This window comes from Pimephales promelas, chromosome 13 (assembly GCF_988280905.1).
Source record: "Pimephales promelas chromosome 13, fPimPro1.hap1.1, whole genome shotgun sequence".
Taxonomy (NCBI): domain Eukaryota; kingdom Metazoa; phylum Chordata; class Actinopteri; order Cypriniformes; family Leuciscidae; genus Pimephales; species Pimephales promelas.
The window spans coordinates 9,019,624-9,040,521 of NC_142781.1; the positions used below are offsets into that span (position 1 = coordinate 9,019,624).

A 20,898-nucleotide genomic window follows, 5' to 3' on the forward strand; every position below is an offset into this window, starting at 1 on the left:
CGGCAGGCGGAGATGGATTTGAAACTACAAGTTCGTAAACTTGAAATCGAGGCGGATACGCAGGTCAGAATGCGACAGCTGGAGCTTGACGCAATGCGAATTGTGGGGGGCTCCGCTGCGCGACCAGACTCCCCTCGGGTTAGTTCCGCTGGTGCTGCCACTGCTGCCCGTGCTCCTGTTGTGGTGCCTACTCCCGCTGTTGCTCCAGTGACTGTTCCCTCCGCAGCAACTGAGTCGTTCGATGTTGGTAAAAATGTTACACTACTGCCACATTTTCGTGAGACCGAAGTAGATTCTTACTTTAGTGCCTTTGAGCGCATTGCTGTGTCTTTTCATTGGCCAAAAGACTGTTGGACTTTGTTACTGCAATGCCGGTTAGTTGGTAAAGCGATGGAGGTTTTCTCGACTCTGTCCTTAGAGGATAGTTTGAATTATGACGCTGTGAAATTGGCAATTTTACGTGCTTACGAGTTAGTTCCAGAAGCATACCGACAGAAATTTAGAGGTCATAAGAAAAGCCTGACTCAGACATTTGTTGAATTTTCAAGAGAGAAGGCTCTCCTTTTTGATAAATGGTGTAGTGCAACTAAAGTTGATGATTTCAACTCCTTAAGGGAATTAGTTCTTCTTGAGGAGTTTAAGAGTTGTTTACCTGAGCGTGTGGTCGTCTATTTGAACGAACAGAAGGTTAATGCGTTGGCACCCGCTGCTGTTCTAGCAGATGAGTTTATGCTTACTCATAAGAGTGTATTTTCCGTGTCACGTACTGAAAAGAGCGTGACTGGTTCTTCATCTCGAGCTCAGGGTTCTATTCGGGAAAAATCTGGTGTGCCGAATTCAAAAAAGAAAAAGGATTGCTTTTATTGTCATAAATTTGGACATTTGATTGCTGATTGCCCGGTGTTGCTGCGTAAACAGCAATTTAGAGACCCGAAAAGTGTTGCGTTTGTGAAGACTGTGTCGTCCGAACCATCATGTTGTACTGAGAGTTTTGATGCAAATTATGAACCTTTCGTTATGCCAGGATTTGTTTAGTTGTCTGGAAAGGAAGAGGATCGGAGAAAAATCTCTATTCTTCGAGATACAGGCGCCATGCAGTCTATTATGCTATCTGACGCGTTACCGTTCTCTGATGCATCATACTGTGGCTCAAATATTTTGATTCGTGGGATCGAAATGCAGGTTGTGTCTGTTCCTTTGCATCAGGTGCATTTACAATGTACACTGGTTTCTGGGCTTGTGCGAGTTGGAATTCGTAGTTCACTCCCTGTAAAAGGAATTACATTCATTTTAGGAAACGATTTGGCTGGAGGCAAAGTTTTGCCAGCTCCAGAGGTGACCGATGCTCCGTGTGTTTGCTCAGTTAGTGATGATGTAATTAGTTTGCATCCTGAAGTGTTTTCTGCTTGTGCAGTTACGCGTGCTCAGTCAGCTAAGACAGTTCGCGAAGTGGATTTGGCTGACTCGCTGTTGGGACCCTTATTGGCGGATGATGTAAAGACCTCTGAAACGGAGAGGGGTTCTGTAAACGCTCCTAAGGTGAAAAAGTCAGAAAATTGGTTAGAGGGTTTGACGTCGTTAGATTTACCCATAACTCGTTCGCAGATCGTTAAAGCACAAAACGATGATCTCTCTTTAAGGAAGTGTTTGTCAGCTGTAGTAAGCGCAGAAGCTGCCAAGAAAAGAAATACTGCATACTTCGTAGACAAGGGTTTACTAATACGTAAGTGGTGTTCTAAGGTTGAGGAGGATTTGGATTGGAACGTGATCTATCAAGTAGTAGTTCCAACCCAATATCGTTCTCAGGTGTTGTGTTTGGCACACGAACATTTACTGTCTGGACATTTGGGGATAACAAAAACTTACCAACGTGTTCTTCAGTATTTTTTTTGGCCTGGGATGAAACGAGACGTTGCAAAATTTTGTCGTACGTGTCACACTTGCCAGATTGTAGGAAAACCGAACCAGGTCATCTCACCCGCTCCACTGTCTCCGATTCCGGTTATAGGAGAAGCGTTTGAAGAGGTATTGGTTGACTGTGTCGGACCATTACCGAAAACGAAAGCAGGTAATCAATATCTATGTACAATAATGTGTAGAGCGACTAGATTTCCTGAGGCTGTTCCATTGCGAAAAATTACGGCTCCTGTTATTCTGAAAACTTTGACTAAATTCTTTTCTACGTTTGGACTCCCGAAGGTAGTTCAAACCGACCAAGGTACAAACTTCTTGTCGCGAGTGTTTACCCAAACATTAAGATCTTTGTCTATTGAGCATCGAGTTTCTAGTGCCTATCATCCAGAAAGCCAGGGTGTGATCGAAAGGTTTCATCAGACTTTAAAATCCATGCTGCGAAAGTTCTGTATGGATACGACTAAAGACTGGGATGAAGGAATTCCTTTAGTATTGTTTGCAGTACGCGAGAGTGTGCAAGAATCACTCGGGTTTAGTCCCGCCGAGTTGGTTTTCGGACATACTCTTCGAGGACCACTTAAGGTTTTGCAAGATAAAATGACTGAGAATAACAGCGAGAAGAAAGAGAATGTCCTTGACTATGTTAGTCGTTTTCGAGAGAAGCTGCACAGTGCATGTGATCTTGCGCGTACCTTCCTAAAAAGCACGCAGTCAGAGATGAAAGATCGTTTCGACAAAAATGCTGTGGCACGGTCTTTTCAGCCTGATGATAAGGTCGTGGTATTATTGCCAATACTAGGGTCTGCATTATCTGCTAGGTTCACTGGACCATACCGTGTAGTTAAGAAACTCAGTGATACAGACTATGTGATTTCCACCCCCGACAGAAGGTGTAAGACACGTGTTTGTCACATTAATATGCTCAAAGCATATTATGATCGTGACCAGTGTGAATCTGTTAAACAGTTACCAGACAGTGCAGTTGTTTTAATCACGTCTAGAGCTTCTGTTTTAGAAGGTGATCTGAGGGAGGACGAGGATGAGTTGGTATTGAGAAATACTCCACAACAATGTAGTAAATTGGGAAATTCCGCCATTCTGTCCAATCTGTCATCTTATTTATCCTCTCTACCTAACGCGCAACGACAGGACGTGGTTGATCTTATTACATCGTTTCCCGTTCTGTTTTCTGATGTACCATCTCAGACTGGGGTGTTGCAGCATGATATTGATGTTCGAGATGCGAAACCAATAAAGCAGCATCCTTATCGAGTTCCCCGTGTCTTCTCGTTAAGAAACCTGACGGTTCGTTTCGTTTCTGCACGGATTACCGGAAAGTCAATGCTGTCACCGTGCCTGATTGTTATCCGCTCCCTAGAATGGAGGATTGCGTTGACAGTATCGGTTCTGCTAGATTCGTTAGCAAACTTGACTTGCTTAAAGGATACTGGCAGGTACCTTTAACATCAAGAGCATCTGACATATCTGCGTTCGTGACTCCGGATTGCTTTCTACAATATCACGTTATGGCGTTCGGGTTACGAAACGCACCTGCTACATTTCAGCGATTGGTTCAAACTGTTCTCGCTGGCGTACCAAATTGCAAGGCATATTTGGATGACTTGGTAATTTTTTCTGATGACTGGAAAGAGCATTTGTCTTTGTTGCGTACCGTGTTTGAACGTTTAGAAAGTGCTTCCTTAACACTTAACCTTGCCAAGTGTGTGTTTGGTCAGGCCACTGTGACCTATTTGGGAAAGCAAGTGGGTAATGGGCAAGTAAAGCCGGTAGATGAGAAAGTTGCTGCTATTACAAAGTTTCCTGTTCCTGTTACACGGCGAGAGTTGAGGCGATTTTTGGGTATGATTGGTTACTACCGAAGTTTTTGTAAAAATTTTGCTACGGTGGTAACTCCTCTCACTAATCTTCTCAGCCCTAAGAAGACTTTTGTCTGGAATGAGGAATGCCAGTTTGCATTTGAAAACGCTAAGGCGTTGATGTGTACCAGTCCCGTTCTGGCAGCCCCACAGTTTAATCAGGCGTTCAAGCTGGAGGTCGACGCGAGCGCAGTCGGCGCTGGAGCTGTCCTGATTCAGGAGGGTACGGATGGCGTCGATCATCCAGTTTGTTTCTTTTCTCGTAAATTCAATAAACATCAAGCAAATTATTCCACCATCGAAAAGGAAACGCTAGCTTTGCTATTGGCTTTACAATTCTTCGAGGTCTATCTGGGTTCTTCCAGTTTACCTACCATTGTGTTTACTGATCATAACCCCCTTGTTTTTCTGTCGCGCATGTGTAATGCAAACCAACGCTTGATGCGCTGGGCCTTGTTTGTGCAGAATTATCACTTGGATATCCGTCATAAGAAAGGTTCAGAAAACATTCTTGCTGATACTCTTTCTAGGGTTTGAGTTCATGATGTCTGTGCTTTTACTCTATATGATCTTTAATGTTGTTGTTTTCTTTTATCAAACGTTGAGTTTGATCTTAATTGTGGGGGTGTTACGTCCTTAGGGACGGTTAGATTGTTTTCCTTCGAGGTTTGTGTTTTTCTTTTGTCTCTCTTCCTTACTTTCACTTTCACAGGTCGTCGCTGATTGGCTATAACACCTGTCAATCAGCGTAATGAGCGGGTTTTGCCTGGGAGGCGGGATCTTCATCAGCCCGATGCGCGACACCTGGAGAAGCCCTACTTAAGACGCGTGCTAACTGCGGGAAGAGAGAGAGATTTTTGTGTTTGCTTTGAGAGACTTTGGTTTTGTTTTGAGATGTTTGTTTTTTTTTGTTTTCTCTCCAGTTGATTTAGTTCTGTTAAGTGTTGCTTTATTTTGTCATGTTATGCTTACCTTTCGAGTTTTCCCTGAAACTTCACATTTGTGAGATTTTGAGTCTGTTAAGCAGCTTTGCAAGGCTGGATTAGTTGGGAAGGAGAAAAGGGAATAGGTAAGAATGTCACGTGACATACATTTTGCACACTTAGGTTTTCTGTGTGTCTATATTCACTAGGTTAGAGATTTGTGCCACCCCCTGTATTTTTGTTATTAGTTAGTGTAGTTTAGACACGGCGTCTAGGACGTTGAAGACTTTTTCTTTGTTCTTTTGTTTTAGTCTAGGTTTAGATTGGAGATGGTCTAGTTAGTATTGTTTATGTTACTTTCGTTTATTTGGCACAAATCCTGTTTTCCCTTTTTCCTTTTGCCCTTTTTCACATATTATGTTAACCAACTTATTTACTATTAAATTATTTTTCTTTATATCTCTGAGTGTCTCTCGTGTTTTCTCAACACATTAAGTGGTCTAAAGAGAGGTTTCATTGAACCGGTTCTGTGTTCCCCTTCTAAAATTCCCTAGATGGGAACGAGCCAAAGAAGGGTCGTAACATGCGCCAACGTTAGTGTTTGTGTGTGTCTGTGTGTGTGTTGCACATCCAAAATTTCAAAGGGTACGCGATTACAACTCTATAAGTACATTATTTGTATCAAATAACCATACCGAGACATCCTGGTGCATTCTCAATTGTGTTTATTCTGCCGGAGTCTCTTCGTCATCTGGGCCTGATCAAAGACTATTTATATATTCCGATTCAAACATGTACGGCTGAATGACAAACAAAACAGCGGGTCTCTCACTCTCTCAGCCCTTCTGCTTACCGACTGCCATAGGTATGCAAGTGACGCCCTCATCCAAAGGCAGGGCGGGGATATGCAGCTCATTTGCGTTTAAGGTCGTACACACCAAAACAGCTCTTTTTAAAACAGGCCCCAAAAATGACATTTTCAAATGGGTATAATAAATTAGCTGTGGGGTATTCTGTGCTGAAACTTCACAAATACATTCTGGGGACACCCGAGACCAATATTACATATTGTAAAAAGGGGCATAATAGGTGCCCTTTAAGTCATAATTAACCATGCCACTTTAAAACTAGGGATGCACCGAATATTCGGCCGACGAAAATTTTCGGCCGAAAATGGCCCAAAAGTGCATTTTCGGTTTTCGGCCGAAAGACTTTTATCACCGAAACAATACGGCCGAAATGTTGTGATGACGCAAACAGAAACCGCGACCTGCACGTGCTTGTCTGAAGCAACATGTCTGCGGTGTGGAAGTATTTCAGTGTATCTGAACCCGCGAGGAGATGGAAACCTTGTTTATCCACCTATATCTGCTCTAAACAATGCGTGCCGCCATGACGACGAATCCGGTTGCGAGCGGGTCAAGAGCGGTGCGCGCGCTGTCTGTGGAGACTCGCGCTGCGGAGGCAGGCGAAAGTATAAACAAGGCAGCGCGAGTCTCCACAGACAGCGCGCGCACCGCTTTTGACCCGCTCACAACCGGATTCGTCGTCATGGCGGCACGCATTGTTTAGAGCAGATAAAGGTGGATGAAACAATTAAAAATTATAAATAAGACTCGCGCTGCAGAGGCAGGCGAAAGTAAACAAGGCAGCGCGAGTCTCCACAAACAGCGCGTGCATCGAGGCGTTTATACTTCGTTGCGCGTCTTGTTGTACTATTCCTTGAAACGACAGGGGACGACTCAAGTAGCTGTCCTCTAAACCAATCAGGAATCGGTGAGAAGAAGACAGATAACTACATGACAATGTTTTTTTTTAGTATTCCACCACCAATACAAAAATAATCATGTAAAACCCAGTAAACCCTGAGATTATTGCTTGTTACATTACAAAAAAAATATGTATATGGGAACATGTATGTATAGAACTAAATTAATGCTCTCTTAAATATTTTCTACATTCACTAAACATGTTTCATTAAGTTTCATGTACATTTGTATTAAACATGGACCATTGTTCATTTAAAAAGGCTTTTTATGCTATTGTATGCTACATTTTTAAAATGTAACTAATTTAGATGTGCAAACTGGGTGCTAGTGTGATGAGAAGTTTGCGCTCGGCTTTGTTTTTGAGAGAACATTTCATTTTAAAACCTTTCTGCAGGCCAGTAGATTATTATTTAGTGTACACATGAGTGGGGTCAAGTTAAACATTTTAGTTTGAATTTTATTTTATACTGTGCATTGTGCTAAATAAATATTTGCATATATTGTAATTGATTCATTCTTTGAAAATGTTATATTAATTTATGCAATTGCAATGCCTTGATTTTAGTAAAGTTTGTACACAGTCATAGCCATAAATGCAATGATACTAATAATTGGCATAATTTATTTCGGTGTTTCGGTTTTCGGTTTTCGGCCTTGGTTTCCTCTTTTTCGGTTTTCGGTTTCGGCCAAGAATTTTCATTTCGGTGCATCCCTATTTAAAACCAAACAAATTACAGTAATAAACAATTTTTAAGTCACCATTATGGTGATGAGTGTTCCATTTCCTTGGGATCTTGGGCTTGTTAAGTGCATCTGGAAAGTATTCGCAGTACTTCACTTTTTCCACATTTTGTTATGTTACAGCCTTATTCCAAAATGGATTAAATTCCTTATTTTCCTCAAATTGACAATGACAACATGAACAAAGTTTGTTTGAAATGTTTGCAAATTTATTAAATATAAAAAATGAAGAAATCACATGTACATAAGTATTCACAGCCTTTGCTCAATACTTCGAAGCACAGTTGGCACCAATTACAGCCTCAAGTCTTTTTGAGTATGATGCTAAAAGATTGGCACACCTACTTTTTGGGCAGTTTCTCTCGTTCTTCTTTGCAGAACCTCTCAAGCTCCATTAGGTTGGATGAGGAGAAAGTCAGTGCACAGGCATTTTCAGATCTCTCCAGGGATCATCAATTGGGTTCAATCTGGGGTCTGGCTGGGCCACTCAAGGACATTCACATAGTTGTCCCATTTGCCCCCACTCCTTTGTTATCTTGGCTGAGTGATTAGGGTCATTGCCCTAAACTGAGGTCCAGAGCGTTCTGGAGCAGGATTTCATTAAGGATGTCTCTATACATTGCTTGATTCATCTTACCCTCAATCTTGTCTAGTCTCCCAGTTCTTGCCGCTGAAAAATATATCCCCACAGTGTGATTCTGCCATCACCATGCTTCACTGTAGGGATAGTATTGGCCAGGTGATGATTGCTGCCTGCTTTCCTACAGACATGACACTTGACATTCAGGCCAAAGAGTTCAATCTTTGTTTCATCAGACCAGAGAATTTAGTTTCTCATGGTGCGAGAGTCCTTCAGAGAGCCTTTTGGCAAACTCCAGGCAGGCTACCATGTGCCTTTTACTGAGGAGTGGCTTCTGTCTGGCCACTCTACAATACAGGCCTGATTGGAGGAGTTCTGCAGAGATGGTTGTTCTTCTGGAAGGTTCTCCACTCTCCACAGAGCATGGAGCACTGTCAGAGTGACCATCAGGTTCTTGGTCGTCTCCCTGACTAAACCCCTTCTCCCCCAATCGCTCAGTTTGGCCGGGCAGCCAGCTCTAGGAAGAGTCCCTGGTAGTTCCAAAACTTTTCCTTGGACAGATGAAGTAAATTATTGTAATTTTTAAAAACACTGTGCTCATTGGGACCTTCAATGCTGCAGAAATTTTTCTGTGTCCTTCCTCAGATCTGTGCCTTGATACAATCCTGTCTCGGAGGTCTACAGACAACTCCTTGGACATGGCTTGGTTTGTGCTCTGACATGCACTGTTAACTGTGGGACCTTACAGTATATAGACGGGTGTGTGCCTTTCCAAATCATGTCCAATCAACTAAATTTAGCACAGGTAGACTCCAATCAAGTTGTAGAAACATCTCAAGGATGATGAGTGGAAACAGGATGCACCTAAGCTCAATTTTGAGTGTCATGGTAAAGGCTGTGAATACTTATGTACATGTGATTTTTGTGCACATGTGTTTTATTTTTAATACATTTGTAAAGATTTCAAACAAACTTCATGTTTTCATTGTGGGTTATTATTTGTAGAATTTTGGGGAACATAATGAATTTAATCTAATTTTGGAATAAGCTGTAACAAAGTGTTTTGAATACTTTCTGGATGCAATGTATATTCAAATTTATATTTGATCTAGCCAAGTCAGAAGTGTGGCAAATGAAAACATCTGTTAAAGGGTTAGTTCACCCAAAAATGAAAATTCTGTCAGTATTTACTCACCCTCATGTTGTTCCAACCCCGTAAGAACTTTGTTCATCTTTGGGACACAAATTAAGATATTTTTTATTAAATCTGAGAGCTGGATCACTCGTGGATATTAGTCCATAGGCTTCTTGAGGAATTGAAACTTGCCGGCCTTGAAAAGTTATTAAAGACATCATTAAATTAGTCCAAGTGACTACAGTGGCTCAATCTTAAGTTTATCAAATGACGAGAACACTTTTTGTGCAACTATTCATGCAACTATTTGTGCAACTATTCATTTACTTCTCTCCCTGCCTCCAGTCAGGTCACTAGTTTAATAGCATACGCTTCTGTTATTGTCAGATTATTGTACGACACACGCATCACACACGACCAACGTCGGCCAATAGTGAGCCTATGTGTGACGTAGCTCTACGCTATCACACTACGTTAACTGACTAGAGGCTCATAGAGACGGAAGTGAATAGTTGAAATAAAGTCGTTATTTTTGTTTGTTTTTACGCACAAAAAGTATTCTCGTCGCTTGATAAAGTTAAGATTGAGCCACTGAAGTCACTTGGACTATTTTAACAATGTCTTTAATAACTTTGAGGCCGGCAAATTTCAATTCCTCAAGAAGCCAATGGACTAGTATGCAGGTGTGATCCAGCTCTCAGATTTAATCAAAAAAGATCTTAATTTGTGTTCCGAAGATGAACGAAGGTCTTACGGGTTTGGAACAACATGAGGTTGAGTAAATACTGACATAATTTAAATTTTTTGGGTGAACTAACCCTTTAAAATGATGACAAGCATGATTGCCATGCTTTGACAAATCAAAAATTGCTAACTTTTTGTAATGAGTGTCTGAGGATGATGCATGGCAAGTTTGATCTAAATAAAAATAAAATGTGGATAAAGTAATCATAATCATAACTAGGGCTGGGCAAAAAAATCGATTTTTCGATTAATCGTTTTTTAAAATGTGTTCGATTCAAAATCGATTCTCAACGATGCACGCAGCATGCGACAGAGCTGTCCGTTAAAGATGACGTGATAGTATGTCCCAAAGCTTGCCTACTCTTTTGCTACACACTCAAAAGTATGTACTTTTTCCTCACAAAAAGAGTACATACTTTTAGGACGTAGTATAAGTAAGCGAATTGGGACGCTGCAAAAGTGAACGCAGCCATTTGTGTCAGTCATTAATTCTGTTGTCATAACAACAGAATATAGTATTAATTGTAAGCAATCAGAATTAATAGCCTTTGTATTTAATTCAGTCTGGACTAAAAAGACTATCCAGTGTTATTTTACATTGGATTACTTTATTCAGTTTCTGTATTTCTGACATACCCAAAAAAACTACCCCAAAATGTCTCTTAATTTGTGTCTTAATTCTATTGTATTTATTTGTGCTACTTTTTTCAATTTAATTCAAAGATTGAAATCAAGCTTCCATACATAAACTCTTAAAACAAAAATAAACAAAAATTACATTACCATTTAGGTAAGATCAATGTAAAAAAAAAGTCAAAATATTTATATATTTATTGATCTTTATCTATCTTAAACATAAAATAACATGATACTGTTTGATCAAGCTGTGCGACTGTTCTGACTTTTTTTGCATATTGCATCAAAATCCTGTTTATTCTCTGTATGCATTTAGTGTACCTAAAATAAAAAGAGTTTTATATACAGGTTTATGGCTCAAAATTTCCTTGTATTAATTAACCACTAGTAAACTTATGTCCACTGTTCTTTTTTATAAATATAGTATTTGTATTACATCTTCATTATAGTCGAATCGAGAATCAAATCAGGAATCGAAATCGAATCGAACTGAGAGCTTGTGAATCGAAATCGAATCGAAATTGAAATGTGAATCGATACCCAGCCCTAATCATAACAGACATTCTTTAATGGGATTAAAGCAAGGATTGAGATGAAACAAGAACTTTGATTCTGTCACATGATTGTGGAGTTATTAGCTAGAACAAAAAGTTGATTATTGAATAACCTCTTTGTGGCCCATTTTATGAATATATAATTTTTTGTAGCTCCCAGCCCTATTTCTGCTACAGGTTTCGATTTTGAATAAAAAATAAAATAAATAAAATATATATTTTTAAAATTATTTAATTCATTGTGATTACACACACACATATACAGTATATATATATCTATATATATATCTATATATATATATAGAGAGAGAGAGAGAGAGAGAGAGAGAGAGAGAGAGAGAGAGAGAGAGAGAGAGAGAGAGAGAGAGAGAGAGAGCTTTCTAGACTGAGAAAAGCCAGAAAATGTATTTTTGGCTTATGTGGATTACAAAACAACAACTCCCAGATTGCACTTGCTTAACTGCCCTAGAAGGCCATGCCAACGGTAACAGAGCGCAGTAGTTAAACAACAAGTCTAGGCTACTAGTGAGTCTCCCCGAAAATTTCTGGGATTCGGCTTTTCCGTTCTACAGTCGCCATTCATTATGTTTACTGTGGCGAGCAGGACGAGGCTAGGACAGCGGGAGAAAGGTGCGCGGCCAGTAGCGTGATTATGAACGACACCTGTGAGACACACCTGTCTCCTATCTCTCACAGAGAAGCGGGAATTTTCTTAGCAATGTTAAACAAAAGTACATCAACCTGTCACTTGTTTAGCGTTCATGTAAATACTACATTCAGATTCAACAATCGGAATGAATTCAGTTAGATTGAAACAAAAGGTGTGCATGTAAAAAATGAATGACGACTGCAGAAAGCAAAAGCTGAATCCCGGACATCGACGGCTGGACATGTCCGGGAAAAAAGAGGATGGGGTTACTACTCCGCTTTTTCCACAGAACAAGAGCCTTCTAGCTTAGCTTCCAAAAAAAAAAAAATGGCTGACACTGTGTGTACATTCTGAGTGAGATCCCACCCTCTACGGCTGGGTTGAAAACATGCGGAACAGCCCCTACTACTGACTGTAGACTTTAGCCTCTGGCCCAAAAATCCTCTGATGACACAAAATGACTATTCTTGCGTCATCAGAGGATTTCTTCCAGACAAAATAAATAAACAAATAAATCTCTTGTCTCAGGGGGATATGAGGGTGGAAAGGATGGTAATTTGAAAATACTACAGGTTTTCTTCTAATAAAAAACCTTAATGCTAAATCCTGAAGTATCCCTTTAAACACCATTTGCACTTACCACTCGTTTTGCAAAAAACACTAGTGCACATTTCGCACACAAAGCGTAAACACGAGCGGTAAACTAAAACACATCTGTAATTGTAAAATCACATCTGATTTCTAATGATGAAACCAACTGTACAAAATATAAGCCAGTTCAGAGTGCACAGGTAACATGCTATTCATTTAGTTTTTATTAACCTTTTGGGCTTTTGCAGTAGGAATATTATATTTTTTACAGAAAGCAAGGGCTGAATATACAAAAATACAATATTCAATACATTGCTATACCTGCAGTACATACAGTATGCAATTTATTCAACCTACCAAGTTTCGATTACAATACTTTATGTAATTTCAAAATGTGTTTATACATTTTATTCTGTAGCTATATGCTCTGGAGTGATCTCCATTTTTTGATGTAGTGTAATGAATGCTGAGCTGGATGATGACATCACTGTTTTCTACAGAGCTGATTTACAGCTGAAATGAATTAATTTATTCTTTGATGTACTTTACAGTTATTAAAAAACGAAACTGAATTAACACTGACTGACTTCAGCTACAGACACCATTTTCTTTTTACAGCTGCTTTACAGCAGAATTGAACTTTATTTGCATCATTGAATCATTTTCCTGTATCACTGTAAAGATGCTTTGAAACATCTGTATTGTATAAAGCACTATATAAATAAAGTTGAGTGCTTGATTTTGTAAAAATATAATGGGTGATGGTTTCAAGAAATGTTTCTTAGCAATTGTGAAAAACTGTAAAGCATGGATCTTTTCATAGGGATGTGTAACATTTACAAGCGCCAAAACGGTATTTATTGTTTGAATTGCGTAATAAAATTGACAGAATCTGAGAGCTGAGATTTTTTTTAATATCATAACTAACCTGCTAACGTTCATGACATCAAGACTAGATTATTGTAATGCTATACTAGGTGGTTGCCCTGCACGCTTAATAAACAAACTACAGCTAGTACAAAACGCAACAGCTCGAGTTCTTACTCGACCATATTAGCCCGGTTGTGTCAACACTGCATTGGCTGCCTATTAAACATCGTATACATTTTAAAATAATGGTGATTACTTACAAAGCACTAAATGATTTAGCTCCGCAGTAATTGAGCGAGCTCTTTACACCAGCCTCTAGTTCATAAAGCCAGAGGAGAACTGGTCCCTGACTGAGCCTGGGTTCTCCCAAGGTTTTTTTTTTATCCATTAGGTCACTTCAAGGAGTTTTTCAGTTCCTTGCCACTGTTGCCTTTGGCTTGCTCAGTTGGAGATATTCAAAATAATTAACCAATCAGTAATACCCTTGATCAGCTCTGGATGTTTTTCCACTGAGAAACGAACATTGTTATTATGTTTTGACTGATACAGTGAAAATGCTTTGATGCAATCTGTATTGTGAAAAGCACTATATAAATATACCTGACTTGACTTGCTCTGTCTAGTCTGTCAGTCACCGTGTCCCCTTTGCTTTGCGATTTTTCTGTGCGTGACAAAATTGATGTGTGGCATGAGAGCGTGTGAAAAGTGTCAATTGCGTGTCTCACGGTGAATTTGTGAATTTGGCAGCTCTGAATGGCGCTAGCTTGGTCCACATCAGCGAATGCTGTTTGTCAAATTAAAGTAATTCAAACTAACAATAAAAATGTAATATGAACAAAACGAATATGAACATATTCACTAATAAAGGTGAAGGGGAGTAGCTTGAAGATGTCATATTTAAAAATCACTTGACATCAACCAAGGTTCCTTCGGAGTCAAAATGTCCTCTTGGGCTGCATTTACACAGCAGGTCTTGATGCCCAAATCCAATTTTCTGACGACTTGCTTACATAATCTTTTAAAAGTGACCCGTATCTGATTTTTGCATTTACACTATGCACTGCTAAAACTACCAAATGTAGACGTTCTGACCCGGAAAAGGAAGTAAAACAGCACGAAATGCAATGGATGCAGATGTAAATAAAATTACCCAGTGTTTTGCTTTCTACAATATTTTGAGAAAAAAAGTCAGCAAAACATTGCTCTCGTACAGCGGAGATAAAAGATGAGCACATATGCCCATATCTAGTGAAATGTCTTCAAACACAGATTTATTTCTGTCACAACCACTTTTCCAAAAACACTCAAAATAGATGAAACCTTCGCATTTCTCTTCTGTGTGTATCCTTTGTCCTCCATCACGCCTGTAAGTCATGTAAGCTCAGTTGGTGGTGTTCACCTGAGTTGATATCACTTTTTTTTAATGACGTATGACTCGCATTTACTGGGGAATATCCGATTTGTCTGCTAACATGACACACGCAAATGCACATATCTGATTCATATCCGATTTATTACCACATATGAGTGAGGCCTGAATCCGATCTGAGAAAATCGGATATTGGTCACTTGAACCATGCAGTGTAAATTAGGAGTTGGCTCGGCTTCGGCTATGGCTCTAGGGTCATTGTGAAGGTAGGGGCGGAGCACAGAGACTATGCCGAGCATGTGAAGAATCAGTGCTCAGAGTTCATATTTGCAATGCCTGAATCTTGTGTTCTCATCATTTTAATGACGAATCTTTCAAAATTCAAAAACCTAAATGAATTCAAATGTGTTGATTCGCAAGCCGGTTGTTCCTGAAGGAGGGCTCAGTATCCAATGTATATGGATCAAGTTCGTCCTCCTCCGAATCACAATCTGTAAGTATTATTAATAATGTTTGCTGTTATGTTTTCTGTAACATGCACAATACTGTATAGTTGTGTGTGTTGTGTACACTCCGCGCAGCTTCTAAACGGGGTAAAGTTAGTTTTGTTTTGGATATTCACCAGACATTCATTGAAAAATGGCAATTACCTCCTAAACGACTTAGCCAAATATGACTTCGCTCTATATAATAAGCACTGCCCTTCAAAAGCCCCCGCAATGTGAGATTCGCCGGGAAAGCTTGCTCTTGACGGAGACGCGAGTAAGGAACCGTGTGGAAAGTGCACTTTTTCTGACACATTTTTTCAAACACTATATACAATTTTCAACACTTGACAAGCTATAAACCTGGTTATGGGCGTTCCGTTGCCAACAGTCTCTGCCTATGGTTTACCAATAACAACTGACTGGGTCATTTGACCAATCGTCGCAGATTCACGTCACTAAAGGAGGTGTTTGGGAAAATGAATCGTCGAACTAATCATCAATCATTTTTATCCTTGCATGCACGTTAAACTGTTTTTGGGAACTCCTAAAACAAAAATAGGAACATTTTACATACATTTTAGAGATAGGGGCTCTTTAAATAGTCTTTTGTGCATGTCTAGGCATGGGCATGCGTTCACCTTGCCCACACAATCAGAATTTAGGAACGGATAGTGTTGATCTGTTTTTATGATTTCTGCATTGATTAAAAGCAATCTGAGGTGGGTTCTGTGCTTAAAGGTTTGATGAACGGCCTTACAATGCTCGAAACAACCACAAAAATGGCATTATTTCATTTATTAACTGAAAGTAACGCAGCGGCTATTTGCACGCTTCAGTATGTAGCAGAATAGCAGAGGCTGACAAACACACGAAAACGGGCAGAAATGTTTTTACAAGGTGTAAATTACAAGTTGTATCTTTGCGAATATACTTGAAGAAAATCTGATTGTATGTGAGATTCATACCAAGTTGAAATTAGCTAGAAAACCTCACTCATTAAAGAATGTGCATTTATTGAAGCAAGAATACAATGTAAGTGTTTAAAATGAATATTCAGTTGAAATGTGCCCTCTTTGGCTTGTTGTTAATGCTGTTAAACTGAATATATGAGGCAAACTGCTTAAATAAGAGGGCTGAAATAAGAATGCACTGTTCATCTTTCAGTCAGCCAGGGGCCATTCACATAGAACACAGTTTTGCGGTTAAAAACATGAGACGCATGTCTAGAGACGCATTTTTAACAGTTATTTTAACTTAATTTTAGAAAGCAGTGATCCTTCCAAAAATATGGAAGCTAAATCCACGTGCAACAGTCAAACCCGTGTGGGGTGATGTTTACATTAAAAATCATTTTGAGTGGCATTTAATTGCCCCTTCCAAGGAATTAAAGTTGCATTAATTGCTATATCATTAAGCTTCCAATGAGTTTTCTTTTGAAAAAGAAAAGTGATAGTCTTGACATTTAAAGTGAAAAGAAGATAAAATGGTCTTGTCACAAGGTGTGTTATAAAATAAATATAGTTATTTTATTTTTTTCAATCAATAACTATTTGGGGAAAATAAATTATAGGCAAACAACATAAGTTACAAATATTTAGTACACCATTGGCATTAACTATAGTAAGCCTTGTTTGAATTTTTTTTTCCAATTTCATTTTGGTATAAATGTTTAACTCAAGTATGAGCTCATGATCAAACAATTATGTAGCATGTAGCATTTCAGAAGAACTTACGGGAAGAACCCCAGGCATTTTCTCTCCATTCTTCACCCAGCAACATCCCTTTACGTCCATCTTTTGTCAATTCATCCGATTCCCACAATTTTTTTGCAGGAAGTAGCTGCAAAAAGGGTCAATGTGGCAATCACTTTTTGCAAAGTATATGCATACAACAACAGGGAAACAAAACAAAAACAAAAAACAAAAACAAAAAACAAACAAAAAAAATAAATCAAACAAGGAGTTGAAATACGTTAAAAGATTACAAGGAAATCAACATTGAAACTGGTAAAAAAAAGATTCAAAAGGACTATTAGACTCAAAATTACAACTGCCTTTTTAAAAACTCTGATCACATACCTCACCCATTCCACGAGACTCCAGAGCCAAGGCTTGAAAGTCATAATTCATCTCATCCACAGCGCGCACCTAGATAAAGCACATTTTATTTTCACCAGAATAGAGCCAGAATGAGCATCGAATACAAAAACTTCACTCCCATAAGAGTGAACCATGATTTGCTACTTGCAATTGCAAGTCAAAAGTAGGTATTGAGAATTACCGGGATAAAATATATATTAAATGATTCTCAAAAATAAAGACAGACTTGGAAAGCCACAAAACGAATCGGTTACCTAACGTAACCTCGGTTCTCTCTAGATGAGGGAACGAGTATTGCGTAAGCTAGCTTACGCTACGGGAAAGATTAATCTTTTCTGAAAAGTTGAAGCCAAAAAATTATCCATTAATTTTGTATCCATTGTCAACGCAGTTCATCTGCATCAGACCATGAGCGGGCTAGCTAGCAGCTCATTGGTTTGCTCAGGGAGAACTGCTACAGCCTATGAGTTGAACTCACGGCCAATGAGAAGCTGACACGCTCTCATTGCGTCAAAGCCTGCCAAAACTGCGTGGCCCGAGTCTATAAATAGGCGAGTTTCCCGCTGTTTTCCGGTTTTCATTGAATGAAGCGAGAACACTAGTAGCGCAAGCACGGCCGGTAACGCAATACTGGTTCCCTCATCTAGAGAGAACCGAGGTTACGTTAGGTAACCGATTCGTTCTCTTACTAGAGGTTCTCTCGTATTGCGTAAGCTAGCTTCATCTAGCAAGCATCCACAATGAGTCCCGGGGGACCCTTATAAGTGGGAATTAATAATGTACGTGAACATGAAGGGGCCAGCAAGCGGGCCAGGATTGTGTAGTACATAAGCACGAGGGAAGAACAAGCGGTAGGCCGGTTGTATGAGTGTGACTCCCAATAGTGCAGCTCAAAGCAGAATAGCTGAAGCATACTAGACTGCTAGTAGTTTAGCCTGCAGGGCGGGTACTTCCAGATTGTAAAATCTGACAAAGGTGGAAGGGGAGGCCCATCCCGCTGCCACGCATATGTCTTGAATGGAAATTCCGCTGGACCATGCCCACGATGAGGCCATGCCTCTAGTGGAATGAGCCCTGATGCCCGGAGGGCATGGCAGGTTTTTAGATGCATAAACAAAAGCAATAGCGTCCAATATCCATCTGGACAGTGTCTGTTTCGAGGCGGCCAGGCCTTTAGTGCGCCCACCGAATGAAACGAAAAGCTGCTCAGAGCGTCTGAACGCGGCAGCGCGTGTAGTGTACAATCTCAACCGGATAAAGGAGATTGGCGTCACATTCACTATCGGATGCGGGCAGAGCCGATAGGGAAAATAACCTGAGCCCTGAACGGGGTACCAATCGCTTTGGGGACATAGCCATGTCTAGGTTTGAGGATGACTATAGAGTCATTGGGTCCAAACTGGAGACACGCTGCGCTAGAAGAGAGCGTGTGAAGGTCTCCCACACGTTCAACTGATGACAGGGCAATCAGAAAAACGTTTTTTAACGAGAGGTATTTTAGGTCCACAGACTCTAATGGTTCGAACGGGGGGCTTTCATAGCTTCGAGAACTATAGAAAGATCCCAAATGGGAACCGAAGGGGGGCGTGGGGGCTTCATCCTTCTAGCTCCCCTGAGGAAGTGGATGACTAGCTTATCTTTTCCCAGAGACTGAGCGCGTCGGGGTTCAGCGAACGCCGAAACAGCTGCCACGTAAACCTTGAGAGTGGATGGGGACCTGCCCTTGTCTAGCATCTCCTGAAGGAAGACGAGCAAAGACGTCACCTCACACCGCAGTGGGTCTAGGTTTATGTCGGTGCACCATTTTGAGAACACAGACCATTTTGACGCATAGAGCTTCCAGTAGAAGCCGCTCTGGCGTTCATGATCGTGTTTAACACTCCCTCTGGCAAAGCAACGGATAGTCGTTGATCACCCAAGCATGAAGCGCCCAGCGCTGAGGATGGGGATGCCAGATCGCGCTGCGAGCTTGAGAGAGGAGATCTGCTCTGACTTGAATGGGCCACGGGCTGTCTGCGACAGCAGAGCGAGCTCCGAGAACCAAGTCTGACTCTCCCAACGCGGGGCTATGAGGAGCACCGAGTGGCGTGTTTCCCTGATCCTCTGAAAGACCTGTGGCAACAGGGAGACCGGAAGGAATGCATAAAGCAGGCGGGCCACTCCTGGGCTAACGCGTCCTCGCTCTTTGAGAAAAATATTGGGCAGTGAGCCTTCTCCTCTGACGCGAAGAGATCCACCTCTGCTCCGAATATTCGCCACAGTTTCTGGACTGTTTGAATGTGCAGGGACCATTCTCCCGGAAGGATGGTGTTCCTGGACAGTCTGTCTGGGCCGTCGTTCAGATGGCCCGGCACATGCGTCGCTCTTAGCGAGAGCAGGTGGCTCTGGGACCAAACTAAAATGTGTTTCGTCAGCAGGAAGAGGTTCCTGGCTCTGACACCGCCCTGATGGTTGAGATAGGAGACTACAGCTGTATTGTCAGAGCGGATCAATACGTGGTGCCCCCGAATGCGCAGGAGGAAATACGCGAGCGCGTTCTCGACCGCGATCATCTCCAGACAGCTTATGTTTAGGGGGCTCCTTGAACTGACCAGTGGCCAGAGGCCGGTGAGCCCTTGCAGACCACGCCCCAACCTGAGTTGGATGCGTCTGTCGAAATGACTTTTCGGCGAGAGACGGTCCCCATGGTAACGCCCCGTTGAAACCATTCTGCCACTGTCCATGGCTGCAGAGCCGAGATACAGGTCTGCGTAACTTTAATCAGCTGGCGGCCCGTGGTCCACGCACGGTGAGACACACGGCACTTCAACCAAAGCTGAAGGGGGCGCATGTGCAGTAGACCCAGCTGAAGCACTGCGGAGGCTGAGGCCATATAAAAGTTTTCAGAGGTGTGAGGGTGTCCATCTGAAAGGATGCGGTGAGACGCTGAACACAGCGTGCGCACTGTGTAGATAAGCGAGCCGTCATAGCCACTGAGTCTAGATATATTCCCAGGAAGGAAATTGTCTGACTGGACTGAAGTGAGCTCTTTGTCCAGTTGACAGAGAGTCCAGTGTATTGATAAACCTGGCCGTCGAAGGCGAAACGTAGAAAAGGCTTGTGACGGGGATTTATCTGGATCTGAAAATAGGCATTTCAGATTTAGAGAGATGAACCAGTCCCCCTGGCGTACATGTGCGAGGAGTTTCTTGACTGTAAGCATTGTTGAAGCATTTTGTCTCCTCGTGAGCGCTTTGTTCAAAAATCTGAGATCTAAGATCGGTCTGAGGCCGCCGTCTTTCTTGGGGACAAGAAAATAACGGCTGTAAAACCCCGACTCGCTCATAGATAGTGGAACTCTCTCTATAGCCCTTTTGCACAAAAGCTTTGCTATCTCTGAACGAAGCGTGTTTGCTGCTTCTGATCTCACTGTAGTTTCGAGCCGTACCCAGAAGCGTGGACGGCAGCGACAGAACTGTAACAGATAGCCATATTTTATTGTGTTGGTAACCATGGGGAGATTCCCGGAATAGCTTCCCAAGCTTAGAAGTGCGACGCTAGCGGGTGAATGGCTATATCGCCCTGATTGTTGCACATAGCGGGCTGGACACAGTGTGTGGGCTCGCTTAGAGTGTTTATGGCAATGGGACTTACACTCAGAGAAGAGTTTATGGGCCGTGTAACAGAGCGGGCAGAGGGGGGACACGCACACAGGCTCGTGGGCACGCTTATGCACTCTGACACTCGAGTGGGCAGTGTCCGCTTTATGTGAGTGGGCTCTGACAGAGACACGGGGAGTGTGGTGCTTTTGTGTAAGGGCGAACACAGGATCGTGGGCACATGTTCTACACAAAAGGCGTGTGTATACATACACATGTATGTGTATACACATAGCGGGCTGAACAAGTGTGTGAGCGCGCTTACAGTGCTTGTGCGTGACGGCTCGCGAACAGCCAATGGCTGTTTAGTGAGTGACTTCC

At 41.4% G+C, this 20,898-nt stretch overlaps 1 protein-coding gene across 7 annotated transcripts in view; it reads right to left on the reverse strand.

Annotated features, from left to right (window-relative positions):
• Window positions 1–20,898, reverse strand: part of pum2 (pumilio RNA-binding family member 2) — a 115,959-nt gene that overhangs the window by 80,028 nt on the left and 15,033 nt on the right. For all 7 annotated transcript variants that reach the window (XM_089118419.1, XM_089118413.1, XM_089118417.1 and 4 more), the window contains exons 3-4: window positions 16,919–16,987; window positions 16,574–16,679 (exon numbers count right to left, since the gene is read on the reverse strand). In XM_089118419.1, coding sequence (XP_088974545.1) covers window positions 16,574–16,679; window positions 16,919–16,987 — 175 coding nt within the window. The remainder of the gene's footprint in view (window positions 1–16,573; window positions 16,680–16,918; window positions 16,988–20,898) is intronic.